Below are 15,690 nucleotides of genomic sequence, written 5' to 3'. Positions count from 1 at the left end.
TTGTTATGTACCAGGCAACAACCTAAATACTTTATATTCTCACCAAGCTGGGAGGTTTTCTGAGCCAGGGACCGTGCTAACTCATTCCTTTATTCCCTCTAGGTACAGGATAGTGTAGCTGGGTACTCATATTTGCTGAATTAAATAGAGAGAGAAGTGAAAAGGCAGAAAAGGCTGTGTGTGGGGGAGTTGGTACAGACTATTTGGTTCTGTGTCAAAAATGTCAATGCGAAACACACTACTTCCTAGCGCTCAAATCTAAAATCAAAAGGGCTTCCCTTGGGGAAAAAAGTCTGCTCTATGTGGACTTGCTTTGCTTTGTATGAAGGAGTGTGTCCTCTCTATACTGCCTTCTTCTTCTCTTTGTACAATTAATTCGCTGTTCACATCTGCAGACCCAGCTGCCATTAACAGCCTGTTCTGCCACTATCTGCTCTGAAAATTGAGCCCCAGATCTTTCTGAAAAGCCTCAATTCTCCAGTTTTAGGAACATTAGCTTGTCAATGTCCTGTTTTGTGGTTGCTTTTCAACTTTGTCAATTTGAAAGGCTTATAATTAATATGAAAGTGACACTTCAAATTTGTTCACATTTCACCACACCACGTTATGAGCACTAAGCCACACCAAATAAAGTCCTAGATTTCATTTCATGTTGAAATTTTTCTTTTAATGCCAAGTTTCAACACTTTTCTCTTTTTCATCTCTTTTCCCTAATATCGAAGATGTGAAGATTCATAAAAAGGGGGAAGAGTTAAACTTCATTCACCTCAGAGAAACTGGACTGAAATTGAAAGGAAAATGCAGTACTGAGAGCCTGTGCGATCACAGAACTGCCTTCACTACTGCTTTTCCAAAAGCAGCTCTGCCAGCAGGCACTCCAGCCTGTATCTGAACACATCTCCTAAGGAATGCTAGAGTCATCACCCTTATTACTGGTGAGTTTTATTGACAGGTCTACCTTCCCATTTAAACATCTGTCAAGTAACAGTTGTCTTTTGGCAATGTAATCAATCATTTCCTTTACATACGCCCATATATACATACTAAATAATGTCTTGTATTACACAGTCAACATTGACTGTGAAGATGTGAAAGCTTCTTAAAGATTCAAAGCCAAAAGCATTTGCTGCACATCTACAGGGCACTGTCCCTGATCTCAGGGAATTCACGGTCTGTTCTAGGAAGCAACTGTCTATGGAAAAATACTACTCCACATTGCAGTTCAAATTTCTGTGGATTCATGGAGAGGGTATCTCTACAAAGAACTAATTCATGCTTTCATTCATTTAATGAACAAATTTGAAAACAGGAAATCATCCTCTCAAAACCCAGACCAATATTATAACAGCACAGAGCTTCCATTTAACACTGTACACATATAAACTAGTGATGCATAAGCAATGAAGCACTAACTCAATTCTGACTCTTTCAAATACTCTACTCATTTTGTATTTAATCCTTTATCGTTCATTTTCAAAATCCACATCACTGGTTGCTGAGGGGTGGCGGTGGGAGTGTTACAAATGCAGAATCTGTGGTATTTCCAGTTCTTTTACATCCCGATCATTTCTCAAAAAACCCAGCCACCCAAATAACTTCTCCAACAGCACATTCAAAGGTGTTGTAGATATTTTCCAACAGAATATTTCTTGTTCAATAAAAACAATCCAAAAGATAGGTTGCAAATGTCTAAGCATCTGCTTTCAGATCCTATCTGCTATCTCTGATAAATGACTATTGTTACTCACAAAAAAAATAAAAATAAAAAAAATAAAACATAGATTAAATCTAAGTCATGCTAACATCATCTACCATGAACAATCTCTGGGTCTGGCTTAGAACTTCCAGACCAAGACCTCATTTCATGAGCCTATCTCTCCAGTCCCCTCTGCCTCAATGCACCATGCCAGGTGCATCCAGCCACAGAGAGGAGAACGCTAGGCTGACTCCACAGCCCCAGGTCATCAAAGCTAAAGGACCTGAGGCAGCCCAGGGGTTGCAAACATTCACTCTCAGTTAAGTCATGCTGGAAAAGACTGATAAGAGTTCCCTCTTCTGGGGCTTACTCAGGCCAAGTGGAATCCAAGAGACTCCCTGGTCCAGAAGGCTTTCACTGTTCTGGACAGGGAGATGGATCAGCAATAAGAAACAAGGGACATACATATCTTTTCTTCTTGGGGGCCATATTCCATGTGACCTGGTACTCCGCTGGCGGCACTATAGACTAAAGGCAGAGTTACAGTGAGAACATCTGGTTCTGAACAAAGCTGGGCAGAAGGAAAGGGGAGAGGAGTAGAACCTGTAGAAATTTCAAGATAGAAAAACACAGCACTTTGCTTGAACCCAGGAGGTGGAGGTTGCACAATGGCTGAGACCACACCATTGCACTCCAGCCTAAGCAACGACGGTGAAATTCTGTCTTAAAACAACAAAAACAATAATAATCATAACCACAATCACAGCACTATGTTTCTGAGGACGTTTTCGTTGTTAAAAAGAGAAAAAAAAAAGCCTTGGGAAATTTTTAGAAATGTGATCTATAATGACAAAGTGTGGTATATTGTATTACTGTTCCAAATGACTCCCAGCCCTCCTGGTAAAAGAATTACACATCCCTGCCTATCGCCACATCACATGAAACGCCTGTAGTAAGAAGGAATATAATTTCTGACCCTACTGACATCAGGCTTGGCTGTGTGACTTGCTTTGGCCAATTAAGTGTGAACAAAGTGACATATGCCAATCTGGGCAACAGTTTTAAGAAGGTCCTGCACGGTTCGCTTTCTTTTGTTCTACTCTGCCACAGTATTAGCGAGTCCCAGGTAGTGGTTGTTCCTTTCATCTTGAAGTCATACGGTACAGGGCCACAGGAAACCTCAGCTGACATGTAACATCAGAGAGGTATTTCTGTCGTTTCTAGCCATTGAACATTTAAGGTTGCTACTGCTGCTTCATGGAGCATAAGCAGACTCACACGCAAAGCAGTTCCTTTAAGATGAACCTAGATTATTATCCACCCTACAATCGATACTCATCAATTATCTTCTATCCTGTAGTCGTATGAATTTCTTGCAAGTACAGTTCTGATCACGTAGCTTTTCTATACAAAGATCCTAAATGATCTTCACAGCCTACCAAGTTCAGACTCCCAACCCTCTGTAAACTACATACTCTTCCAGTTTTTTAAAACGTAATCTTCCTTTCATGTACTCTATACTCTAACCATGGTGTGCAACTTATTTCTAATATATCAATTATTTTGTTTGTCTTTCATTACACTTTACGTACATCTTTTTTTTTTTTTTTTTTTTTTTTTGAGATGGAGTCTTGCGCTTGTTGCCCAGGCTGAAGTGTGGTCGCAGGATCTCGGCTCATTGCAACCTCTATCTCCCAGGTTCAAGCGATTCTCCTGCCTCAGCCTCCTGACTAGCTGGGATTACAGGCACCCACCACCATGCCCAGCTCTTTTTTGTATTTTTAGTAGAGACAGGGTTTCACCATGTTGGCCAGGCTGTTCTCGAACTCCTGACCTCAGGTGATCCATCCACCTCAGCCTCCCAAAGTGCTGGGATTACAGGTGTGAGCTATTGGGTCCGGCTTCTACATCTTGATTCTTAACCTAAATTTCTGCCCTTTGAAAACCTATCCATACCTGCAGGCCTCCTGAAGCTCCATGTTTAGCTACGAAGCCTTCTTCCTCTGAAGACACAAGACACAAAGTACTGAAGGAGTGAACGTTGATGTTACCATAATCTATTTTCCATTATTTAGATTATAGTATATCTAATCTTCCTCATCCCGTTATGAATTCTAGAAAACAAGAACTACTAGTTTAATCACTCTCGAGCCCCACAAACTCCACGTACAATACTCTTCACAGAAAGTTTTCATTTAATGTTTGCCAAATTAATACATTCTGAATGGATAAGTAAAAATAATTCCTAGGAAAAATGCATAGCTAAAAGGTTATGCTGTCACTGAGTTCACGCAGCTGCAGCACTCTTGGGCCCAGATATAAAAGCTAAAGTGTAAAAGATCAAGATAAGTCTGCTGCATTTGACTGGGTAATGAAATAAGCAAAAGCCTTAGGAAGCATACTGAAAGGTGCTCAGTACTAAGCCATGTGTTTGATCTAAAACAGAGCTATCCAATAGGAATACAATGCTAGCCACATAAATAATTTAAAATGTTTTTGTAGAGACATTGAAAAGTAAAAAGAAGCCCTCATGCCTGTAATCCCAGCACTTTGGGAGGCCAAAGCAGGCAGATTACTTAAGGCCAGGAGTTCGAGAACAGCTTGGCCAATATTGTGAAACTCTGTCTCTACTGAAAAATACAAAAATTTAGCTGTGCATGGTGGCACATGCCTATAGTCCCAGCTACTTGGGAGGCTGAGGTGAAAGAATTGCTTGAACCCAGGAGGTGGAGGTTGTGGTGAGCTGAGATTGCACCACTGCACTCCAGCCTGAGTGACAGAGTGAGACCCTGTTTCAAAAAAAAAAAAAAGTAAAGAGAAATAATTTAACAATATATTTAACCCAATATATAAACAATATCTCATTCTTTTTCTTTCTTGTACCAAGCCTTCTAAATCTAGCTATATTTTGCACTTACAATACATCTCAAGAAACACCGGCCACATAGCATATGCTCATAAACCATTTGTGGCTAAATGGCTATGGTATTGAACGTACAGGTCTAGAACTCACCTCACAGAGCTTTCATCCTGCGAATTTCACAAATATTTTGCTTCTTGTGGTCTTTAATACAATTAATTTTCTACTATATTGCGTACATACCAATCATCCCTTGGTATATGTGGGGACCCCCATATATACCAAAATCCACACAGACTCCAGTCCTACTCTGTTCGTCCCCTGGAACCTACCTATATGAAAAGCTGGTCCTCTGTATACATGGCTTTCACGTCTCGAGAATACTCTATTTTTAATCTGCATTTGGTTGAAAAAAAAAATCTGTGCATAAGTGGACCTGGGCAGTTCAAACCTGTGTTGTTCAGGGGTCAACTCTATTCCCCTCCCCTAACCCCATTAGAATGCTAGGACTGGGTATGACTCATGCAGCAGCTATCCACTGCCCAGAATAATTATTTGTTAAATCGAATCAACCAGACTTCTCTGATGCTTTTGCTGATTACTGATGCCCAAATCTCATCGTTTTAAACAAAATTTTATTCTTATATAATCATCATTAAAAGCGCCTTTCCCTTTCCCATCTTCTTTCAACATTTACAGTTTCTATGAGGAAGGGCCTGTGTCTACTTAGTGTCTGTCTTTATTTGATTCTATTGTGTCATTTATTTGATTTCAAGATGATTTTTATGCTTTCCAGATGTGCCTTATGGCATGCATACATGCACTGTTTCTTTTAACATCATGATTCAGCTTTAATTTTATTTTGAAAATTTCATGACACATCTTAGGAACAATCAACAGGATATCCAGCAAATATGTAACCACTAGGCTATGTATAATCACTACAAAGTGACAAGCATATTCCTGTGTACAAAGCAATCGTGATTTTAAAAAATGTTTTTGTGTCTCTTTTTCATTTCAGTGCTTTTCCTCCACTAAGTAGGCATATGTGGAGCTGCACACTATTTCACTGGTATTTTTCTGTGGGGAAATACTTAAATATCCTACGAGACTGACTGTTCTGAAACTCTGGAGAACCAACAGGAAAAGGGAAGTAAAAGCTAGATAAAGAGGACTCATATGTTCCAGCAGAGACCAATTTTAGGGATTATACCTACATTGACAACTGCTCACGGAGAATCTCCTGATTCCCTAGATTTGGCCAGAATGCCACTGCCAATACTTTTCTAATATTATGTATTTCCTCTTTATTAATATACTTGTTCAACACATGCCTTCCTTGCTAAAGTTGAACTCTTAGTGCCAAAAACAGTGTCTTCAATCAGCATAAAGCATGAAGCAGCATTTTAGTGGGTTTCCATAATCCACAAGCTAAGATGGACTGTTCTTCATAACCCCGGGGGAAAGTAAGCTTTGTCTTTTCTGGATTCCATATCGTCACCCAAACTTGTCTTAGATTCCGACCATACAGTTTGTGTAGGGAAAGCCTGTTCTAATCCTTTCTCAAGAACCACAACCATCAGTATCACTGGCCAGAAGCTGGTCAGATTTCTCATTCCTTTGGGTGCTAAGTGTCCCTCTGATACTCAACGAAATGCTCACCAGTAACAAAACCAATCTTTAGTTATTCAGGGGCTGGTCATTCAGATTCCTTACTTCTCATATTCCCCCACTTCCCTCTTCTAGCTATTCTTTAACTTCCGGGCTTCTCACTGGTAAAGATGCCATCAAAGTTTGGCCAGAGCAGGTGGGATAAAAACTAACTAGTGGCCCTTGTGATGGGCTAGGGACTCCAATGAGGCATATAAACTAGTGGCCCTTGTGATGGGCTAGGGACTCCAATGAGGCATATAAACTAGTGGCCCTTGTGATGGGCTAGGGACTCCAATGAGGCATATAAACTAGTGGCCCTTGTGATGGGCTAGGGACTCCAATGAGGCATATAAACTAGTGGCCCTTGTGATGGGCTAGGGACTCCAATGAGGCATATAAACTAGTGGCCCTTGTGATGGGCTAGGAACTCCAATGAGGCATATAAAGTTGGTAGAATGTTGAATATCTATTTAAAAGTGTGAAGAACTTTTCCAGTCATAAAAACTATTCTTAGAGGGGCACAGAAAAAGACCGTTTGTCTAATCAGTAATCACAGTTACCAACTGCTATCCTATGATATTACCATGTTTGCTCCTCTACTTTCCAGAGTGTTGATACTGTGTAGTTCCAGCTCTTCCATTCACTCAATCTGAGAGTTGGCACACGCTGTTTCCTTTCTCTGAGTCTCATTTTATCATCGAAAAAATAGAAACAATAACCTGACAGGTTTGCTTTGAAGATTACGGCATTTATTCCGGAATGAAATAATATGTGAAAGTGCTTTGTCAACATAGAGTGACACTCTAATTTCATGTTAATACTGATATTAATTGTTTGATCGTGATATGAGTTTTAAATTAGGATGCTGTTTTAGTCCTCAATGAGACAGACGTTCTACATGGGTTACGGTGGTGAGTTAAATCCTGGATTTTTGCACACTAAGCCAGTATACTTGCCAAATTTCATATTACTGCTTACCTTGGGAGGTTTCCTTAATGATGGAAAAAAATTCAGCAGCAGGGATACAGAGGGGTGTCAACACAGCAGCCACATCAGAGGGAAACAATGAAAGAGAAAAAACACAAGGTAAATTCAGCACGTTGATAACATGATCTGGAAGATATTCTTCTTCATGAAGGTCAGAAGCCAAATTCAAACACATTACTGACTGAAGGGATCAGCTCTTAATATGTGTTCAAAAACATGGCATGGGCATAATGAATTTCTCTCTTGGTTGGATGGAATGGATTCAGTCATTCAGTTATTTTTAACGATTTTTTTAAAATGCCAATGGAAGAGCATCACGATAAAGAAAGATGCCACAATCCTTACTGCATGTGATCAAATATTTTTACATCAATTTTTATACTTAAATTCTTGTTAAAATATATGTATATTTTCCTTTGATAAATATATATATTCTAATATATGTGGGAGTTATTCTCATTTAAAAACCATGGTTTTAAATAACTCATGTATTTTAACACTGAAGAGACATTTAAAAGCAAGTTTCCATTTTCTCCCCACCATCAACCACACATGCACTTGTTAAAAGGTTTGTTTTTACACGTCAGTACTTCAGAAATGACTGAAATTGCACCTGGAAAAAAACTCTGAAAAGGAACTAGTTTTCTTTCCTTTTTTTTCTCCAGAGATGGGGTCTCACTCTGTTGTCCAGGATGGAGTACAGTGGTGTGATCATGGCTCACTGCAACCTTGAACTCCTGGGCTCAACTGATCCTCCTACCTCAGCCTCCTGAATAATTTGGACTACGGGTGTGTGCCACCACACCTGGGTAATTTTTACTTTCTTAAGAGACACAATATTAAGAGTTTCTCACCATGCTGACCCAGGATGGTCTCAAACTCTTGACCTCAGGCAATCCCCGCCCCCCCCCCCTCAGCTTCCCAAAGTGCTGGGATTATAGGTGTGAACCACTGCGTTTGGCTAGGAAACAGCTTTCAAAGCAATAAAATTAGGTTGACTTGCTTTATGAATACTTTCCTCATGTGCAAAATTAAGAAGCTCGATTATGATTTCTAAGGTATGCAATCCTATGACAATTCTTGGCCTTACTGATAGTTATTCTTAATTAACCTCTGATATCCTCAATTCAAAAACTGTAAAATTACCGTAAAAAAGAAGTGGGGGCATTTACCCCTTGGCTTTAATCCTTCTTCAGAGGAAACAGAATCATGGGGGTAAGAAAATAGATTTTCCAGTGCAGAGGGCATGGAAAGGTACAGGCAAAAACAGCAGGATGCCTTTTCTCCATCACTGGGTGTGACACTCCTTACAGAGAGACTAGAACACAACCGAGAGCTCAGTAGCAGGGAAAAGAATGTCTAATCGCATGCATGATTCTACACTTTTGAATGCAGGGAAGAAAAATCATATCGTTCCTATAATGATGAAGTTGAAACATCATTTTCTCGAAATTCCACAAATGAGCTGAAAGGAAATGTGCCTTTAAGTTGTTCCCTCAGACATGCACAATGGGAATGTGATTTTTATCTTCAGGTTTTAGAGGGGAACTAGAATAACTGGTATCTCTGGCCGTTAACAAGCAAGTCGCAACGTATTTGTGTATCTACCCTTTAAAATAAGAAAAACACTTACAGAGGCTATAAATAAAAATGGACAAGTGTTTTTAATTCTAAGCAAGTCATGGATTTCCATTCTGTACAAAAAATGAGATTTCTGCCATGAAAATTTCCTTAAGTGCAACACTATTCAGGAAGGCCTCAGTTTTAAGTAGGTAGAACAATAATAAAACTTATGAACCACATTTTTGACTAAGCCTTCTCATTTTGCTTGCTTTATTCTTTAAAAGCCATGTAAATCACTGTTTTATTTAACAAAGGAAAGAAAAGTCACTTGGGTTACAATGAGGCCATTATATGAAACAGCACGAACCAACAGCAATTAAATATAGGTTTCTCATGTATGCTATGATGAACCCAGTAACCCAACGGGGCTGGGACAGACTAGGGGAACCCCAGTAAGCTCTCTGAAGTTCTCAGATGCACCCTTTACATCACAGCCACAGCACAATAATCACCACCAGCGGCAATGAACCAGGGCTGGCTGCCAGCCTGCAGTACATTCACCTTCTTAGTGGTCAATAACAATATTACCCTTTCTTCACTGACATTCCAAGAAAGTTTTCTTCATTCTTCTTAGAAAACCAATCCTATTTCAGCATTTTAAGCACTTTAAAAGTCTTTCTCACTTAGAAGATAGCCCACTACATGAGAATACCAACATAATTCTGCTACCTTCTTTTGTGTTTCTGAGTCAAGATTGCTTGTTAAGAATAAATGGAGACTGGGCAAAAAAAAGAAAAAAGGGAAGCCACAAAGCTCATCTGTTGCTACCCAAACTTACTCATCATTCGGTTTAGAACAAGGATCCTTGCTGCAGAAGGAAAAGTAAATCCTGTAGTGCATTACAACTGTATTTTTGGAAAAACCTTTCTTGAGGTGTGAATGAGGTGATGGGCTGCTCACTCATCCTAATTCAGACTCAAGGTTACTGCCCCAAACTCCAGGGACTATATGTCATTCTTTGGTAGTTGTGAAGAACAATGTTTCCAGAATCAGTAATACTGACACTATAATCAAATACAGTATGCTACCCTTGCTATCCTTTGGTGAGAGTAGGGAGGGGAACTCATCTGATATTACATTGTAAAAATAAAAGATTTCATATACATATAAAATCTTATCTTTATCTTCATCCTTTTCATATATATAAACTATTAAATTTAACAGGCTGAGATGGCTTCAAGGTCCTGGATTTCTACACAAACAAAACAAAACTTAAACTTGGCCAATCACCAGCAGCCAACTGAGCATTAGTTATATAATCAAGAATTTTCCCCTGAGACAGTATAAATAACACAACTGCTCAAACTTTAACCCATCAAATAATTTATTTGCTTTCCTTCTGAGTTTACCCTACAAAAGCTTTCACTTCATGCTTCTTCAGTGGAGCCCTAAACTCCTTCCAGTTTGGAGCTGCCCAATTCATGAATCACTATTTGCACAAATAAATTCTTTAAAATTTTAATGTGCCGAGTTCATTTATTAACAATATGAAAAAAACGTAATGAGAATGAATAATATAAACATCTATCAGATTCAACATAAATCATACTAAACACATATTTTAAAAATTTGGGCTGGGCACGATGGCATGTGCCTGTAATCCCAGCTACTAGGGAGGCTGAGGCATGAGAATCGCTTGAACCTAGGAGGCAGATTGCAATGAGCCAAGATCATGCCAATGCACTCCAGCCTGGGTGACAGAGCAAGACTCCACCTCAAAAAAAAAAAAAAATTATAGCTTTTTGTTGGTTGTTATCAATCAAGGCCATGACTCGACTAGTCAAGTAAAGATGACATACCTGTGTGGTTTCATTACGGAAAGAGGCAATGATTTTGCTCAGTAAATATCTAGGGAGCTAAAAATGAACATCCCTTTAAACAGACCTAACTGACCCCAACACAGAGGTGTGGTTGCTGACTCCTTAGAAAACAGCACTTCACTGACACTTGCCTGAAGGTGCATTTATTTCTAACCACTCTCAAGTGTTCATCCTCCCCTTCATTCTCCAAAACAGCCTTGTTTTTAATCATGTGGACTTCTCTAAATATTCAAGTATTAGTTCTTTTGTATATTCCAAAGAAATAAACTAAATACAATTTGACATTTTAGAAGACATTCTAGGTCCCAGGATTTGGAGAGAAAGTAAGGAGGGGCAGTTCTTATTTTCTACATTGACAGCAGTCCTATTTTTGCAAAACACTGCAGCTCCCCTTCCCTCCTAGCACAAGCAGGTTGATCTCTTCCAGGTCACCCACAGCATGAGTTTATACAACACAACTCATGCAGCTTATGTGCCTTTATCCCACTTTGTCTTTCCCCTCTGCCTGATCATACCTGCCCACTCTTGAAGACACAGTTCAAGGCTTAACTCTCTCAATTCCTCAGCAGCCTTTGAGACTACCTTGCATTTACTACTTCTAATAACCCAAGATTCGTAGGGTCGACAAAATAGCTTAGCACTTACTGGCACACGAAAAGTTCTGTTGCCTTCAGTAACTTTGTCTGCATTTGAGTCTCATATATCTTTAAGATTTAAACCACTTGAAAACAGAGGCCAGGTCACATGGTATAAAATCCCCATCCGCAAGCCCATCTATTCATGTAGGGCTGAGTACAGTGTAAGAACTCAGAAATAATTTTTTTTATGTTAGTGAGTTAAACATAATCCAGTTGTGAGGGTTTACTGAAATTACTACCACAATCCTGCAATTTTGAAGCCAGACTACCTGCATTTAACAGCAGTGAAGACTTCAGAGACTGTTAGAAAATGCAGAATATTTCTGATGACTTACTTAAAAATAATTATTTCTCTAGACTAGCATTTCACAAGCACAGAAGTTGAATGGGATGTTAACAAAGGTCAAGCCCTTAAAAAGATTCTGATGTCAACTAAATCAAGAAATGCTGCAGAATACAGTTAAATATGGGTTTCTTTGTGGGGGGGGCAGTAAATATGGGTTTCTTTTTGGGGGGCGGTAAATATGGGTTTCTTTTTGGGGGGGCAGTAAATATGGGTTTCTTGGGGGGGTAAATATGGGTTTCTTTTTTTGGGGGGGCAGTAAATATGGGTTTCTTTTTGGGGGTGGTAAATATGGGTTTCTTTTTGGGGGGCGGTAAATATGGGTTTCTTTGGGGGGGCGGTAACTATGGGTTTCTTTTGGGGGGGCAGTAAATATGGGTTTCTTTGGGGGGGTAAATATGGGTTTCTTTTTGGGGGCGGTAAATATGGGTTTCTTTGGGGGGTAAATATGGGTTTCTTTATGGGGGGCGGTAAATATGGGTTTCTTTGGGGGGGTAAATATGGGTTTCTTTTTGGGGGGCGGTAAATATGGGTTTCTTTTTGGGGGGTAAATATGGGTTTCTTTTTGGGGGCAGTAAATATGGGTTTATTTTTGGGGGGGTAAATATGGGTTTCTTTGGGGGGGTAAATATGGGTTTCTTTGGGGGGGTAAATATGGGTTTCTTTTTGGGGGCAGTAAATATGGGTTTCTTTTTGGGGGGGTAAATATGGGTTTCTTTGGGGGGGTAAATATGGGTTTCTTTTTGGGGGGGTAAATATGGGTTTCTTTGGGGGGGTAAATATGGGTTTCTTTGGGGGGGTAAATATGGGTTTCTTTTTGGGGGGCAGTAAATATGGGTTTCTTTTTGGGGGGCGGTAAATATGGGTTTCTTTGGGGGGGTAAATATGGGTTTCTTTTTGGGGGGGCAGTAAATATGGGTTTCTTTTTGGGGGGGTAAATATGGGTTTCTTTTTGGGGGGCAGTAAATATGGGTTTATTTGGGGGGGCGGTAAATATGGGTTTCTTTTTGGGGGGGTAAATATGGGTTTCTTTTTGGGGGGTAAATATGGGTTTCTTTTTGGGGAGTAAATATGGGTTTCTTTTTGGGGGGGTAAATATGGGTTTCTTTTTGGGGGGGCAGTAAATATGGGTTTCTTTGGGGGGGTAAATATGGGTTTCTTTTTGGGGGCAGTAAATATGGGTTTCTTTTTGGGGGGGTAAATATGGGTTTCTTTGGGGGGGTAAATATGGGTTTCTTTTTGGGGGGGTAAATATGGGTTTCTTTGGGGGGGTAAATATGGGTTTCTTTGGGGGGGTAAATATGGGTTTCTTTTTGGGGGGCAGTAAATATGGGTTTCTTTTTGGGGGGCGGTAAATATGGGTTTCTTTGGGGGGGTAAATATGGGTTTCTTTTTGGGGGGGCAGTAAATATGGGTTTCTTTTTGGGGGGGTAAATATGGGTTTCTTTTTGGGGGGCAGTAAATATGGGTTTATTTGGGGGGGCGGTAAATATGGGTTTCTTTTTGGGGGGGTAAATATGGGTTTCTTTTTGGGGGGTAAATATGGGTTTCTTTTTGGGGAGTAAATATGGGTTTCTTTTTGGGGGGGTAAATATGGGTTTCTTTTTGGGGGGGTAAATATGGGTTTCTTTATGGCAGTACTTTTCACAGACTTAGACATGCTAATATACGTTGTTACTCACGTTGCATATTCAATGCAACACTTCAACAGCAGCATTCCCCGAACTTATTTGATCACAGAATTTTTTTGGAAGAGCATATTTTGGGGAAAACGTATCAACGATTTTGAAAAACGAACAAAAAGGCATTTGAAAGGATGCAATGGGATTTCCGAATTGCAACAAATCTAGCAGCTCAATGATCTCGGGTACTGACATAGGATGGCTAAAATTTGAGATGAGCAAAAAAGGTTGCTACTAAAAATATACATAATTGTCGGAGAAAAGTAAGTTTTAAATGACTTTTGAAATCTATACCTATGTAAGTGCTTTAAGAGGTACAAACAAAATGGCACAAGAACTCACAGAACAGAAAGATCAAACCTGAATGCAGGCATGGGGATGTGGTGCTCAAGAAGAGAGAGGATCTAAAAAGGGCCTTCAAAGACAGGGAGGATGCTGACAGCAGGGGATGTGGGTGGGCCATTTCTAACAGATGTGACTGTGTTAAAGTCACCTTTGCGTAAAAGTACTTGAGTGAAAATATACTAGGTGTTTTGGCAAGGGTTCAGTTTGATGAGATTAGAGAGTATACATGGGCAGGGGACACACTAGAAAACAGCACAGTAGGCCAGGCGGCATGCCTCACTCCTATAATCCCAGTAATTTGGGAGGGCAAGGTGGGAGGATCACTTGAATCCAAGAGTTCAAGACCACCTAGGCAACACAGTAAGACTCCATCTTAACAAAAAATTAAAAAACTAGTTGGGCGTGGTGGCACACACTTGTAATCTCAGCTACATGGGAACCTGAGGCAGAAGGATCTCATGGGCCCGGAAGGCGGAGGTTATAGTGAGCCATGATCATGCTACCACAGTCCAACCTGGGTGACAGAGTGAGACTCTGTCTCAAAAAAAGATTAATAAAAATAAAGAAAAAGAGGCCAGGTGCAATGGCTCATGCCTGTAATCCCAGCACTTTGGAAGGCCAAGGTAGGTGGATGACTTGAGGTGTTCAAGACCAGCCTGGCCAACATGGTGAAGCCCCATCTTCACCGTGGGCTGAGATTGTGCCACTGCACTCCAGCCTGGGCAACAGAGTGAGACTTCGACTTAAAAAAAGAAAACAGTAAAGATAAATTGGACCTACACTGGAAAAGGTCTTGAAAGGAGAAGTCTGTACTTAATTCAGTAGGTAGTAAAGACCTGGAAAGTTCAACAAGGAGAAGTTCCTATTGCAACAAAACAATAAAAATCCTAAACAGCCGAATTTCTTTCCCCACACTTCACTCTGAAAGATGTCTGGGTCAAGGAGTCCTCTGACCACTGTTTATAGCATATTGACTATAATTAACTACTTAGAAATGTGGTGGCTAAAAACCCTCAATTAACTAGGTATTGATGGAACGTATCTCAAAATAATAAAAGCTATCTATGACAAACCAACAGCCAATATCATACTGAATGGGCAAAAACTGGAAGCTTTCCCTTTGAAATCTGGCACTAGACAAGGATGCCCTCTCTCACCACTCCTATTCAATATAGTACTGGAAGTTCTAGCCAGAGCACTCAGGCAAGAAAAAGAAATAAAGGGTATTCAATTAGGAAAGGAGGAAGCCAAACTGTCTCTATTTGCAGACCCCATCGTCTCAGCCCAAAATCTCCTGAAACTGATAAGCAACTTCAGCAAAGTCTCAGGATACAAAATCAATGTGCAAAAATCACAAGCATTCCTATACACAAATAACAGACTTAAAGAGAGCCAAATCAAGAACGAACTGCCATTCACAATTGCTACAGAGAGAATAAAATACCTAGGAATGCAACTAACAAGGAACGTAAAGGACCTCTTCAAGGAGAACTACAAACCACTGCTCAACAAAATAAGAGAGGACACAAACAGATGAAGAAACATTCCATGTTCATGGTTAGAAAGAATCAATACCGTGAAAATGGTCATACTGCCCTTAGTATTTTACAGATTCAATGCTATCCCCATCAAGCTACCAATGACCTTCTTCACAGAACTGGAAAAAACCACCTTAAACTTCATATGGAACCAAAAGAGAGCCCACATAGCCAAGTCAATTCTAAGCAAAAAGAACACAGGGGAGGCATCACACTACCAGACTTCAAACTATACTAGAAGGCTACAGTAATCAAAACAGCATGGTACTGGTACCAAAACAGAGACATAGACCAATGGAACAGAACAGAGGCCTTGGAGGCAACACAACATATCTACAACCATACGATCTTTGATAAACCCGACAAAGACAAGCAATGGGGAAAGGATTCCCTGTTTAATAAATGGTGTTGGAAAAACTGGCTAGCCATGTGCAGAAAGCAGAAACTGGACCCCTTCCTGACACCTCACACTAAAATTAACTCCAGATGGATTAAAGATTTAAAC

The 15,690-nt window shown here is 40.0% G+C and overlaps 1 protein-coding gene across 43 annotated transcripts in view; it reads right to left on the bottom strand.

Moving 5' to 3' along the window:
• The window catches only part of KIF13A (kinesin family member 13A), a 222,455-nt gene that overhangs the window by 124,947 nt on the left and 81,818 nt on the right, over positions 1–15,690 (bottom strand). For all 43 annotated transcript variants that reach the window (XR_013533669.1, XR_013533671.1, XR_013533670.1 and 40 more), the window contains exon 3: positions 7,188–7,200. Coding sequence is in view for 37 of the 43 variants with exons in the window: in XM_035294815.3 (XP_035150706.1) it covers positions 7,188–7,200 (13 nt within the window). In the remaining 6 variants the exon portion in view is untranslated. The remainder of the gene's footprint in view (positions 1–7,187; positions 7,201–15,690) is intronic.

The sequence above is a fragment of the Callithrix jacchus genome, chromosome 4 (genome assembly GCF_049354715.1).
Source record: "Callithrix jacchus isolate 240 chromosome 4, calJac240_pri, whole genome shotgun sequence".
In the NCBI taxonomy this organism is placed as follows: Eukaryota; Metazoa; Chordata; class Mammalia; order Primates; family Cebidae; genus Callithrix; species Callithrix jacchus.
Note: the sequence above shows the minus strand (reverse complement) of the source record. Positions and strands in the feature narration are given on the sequence as shown.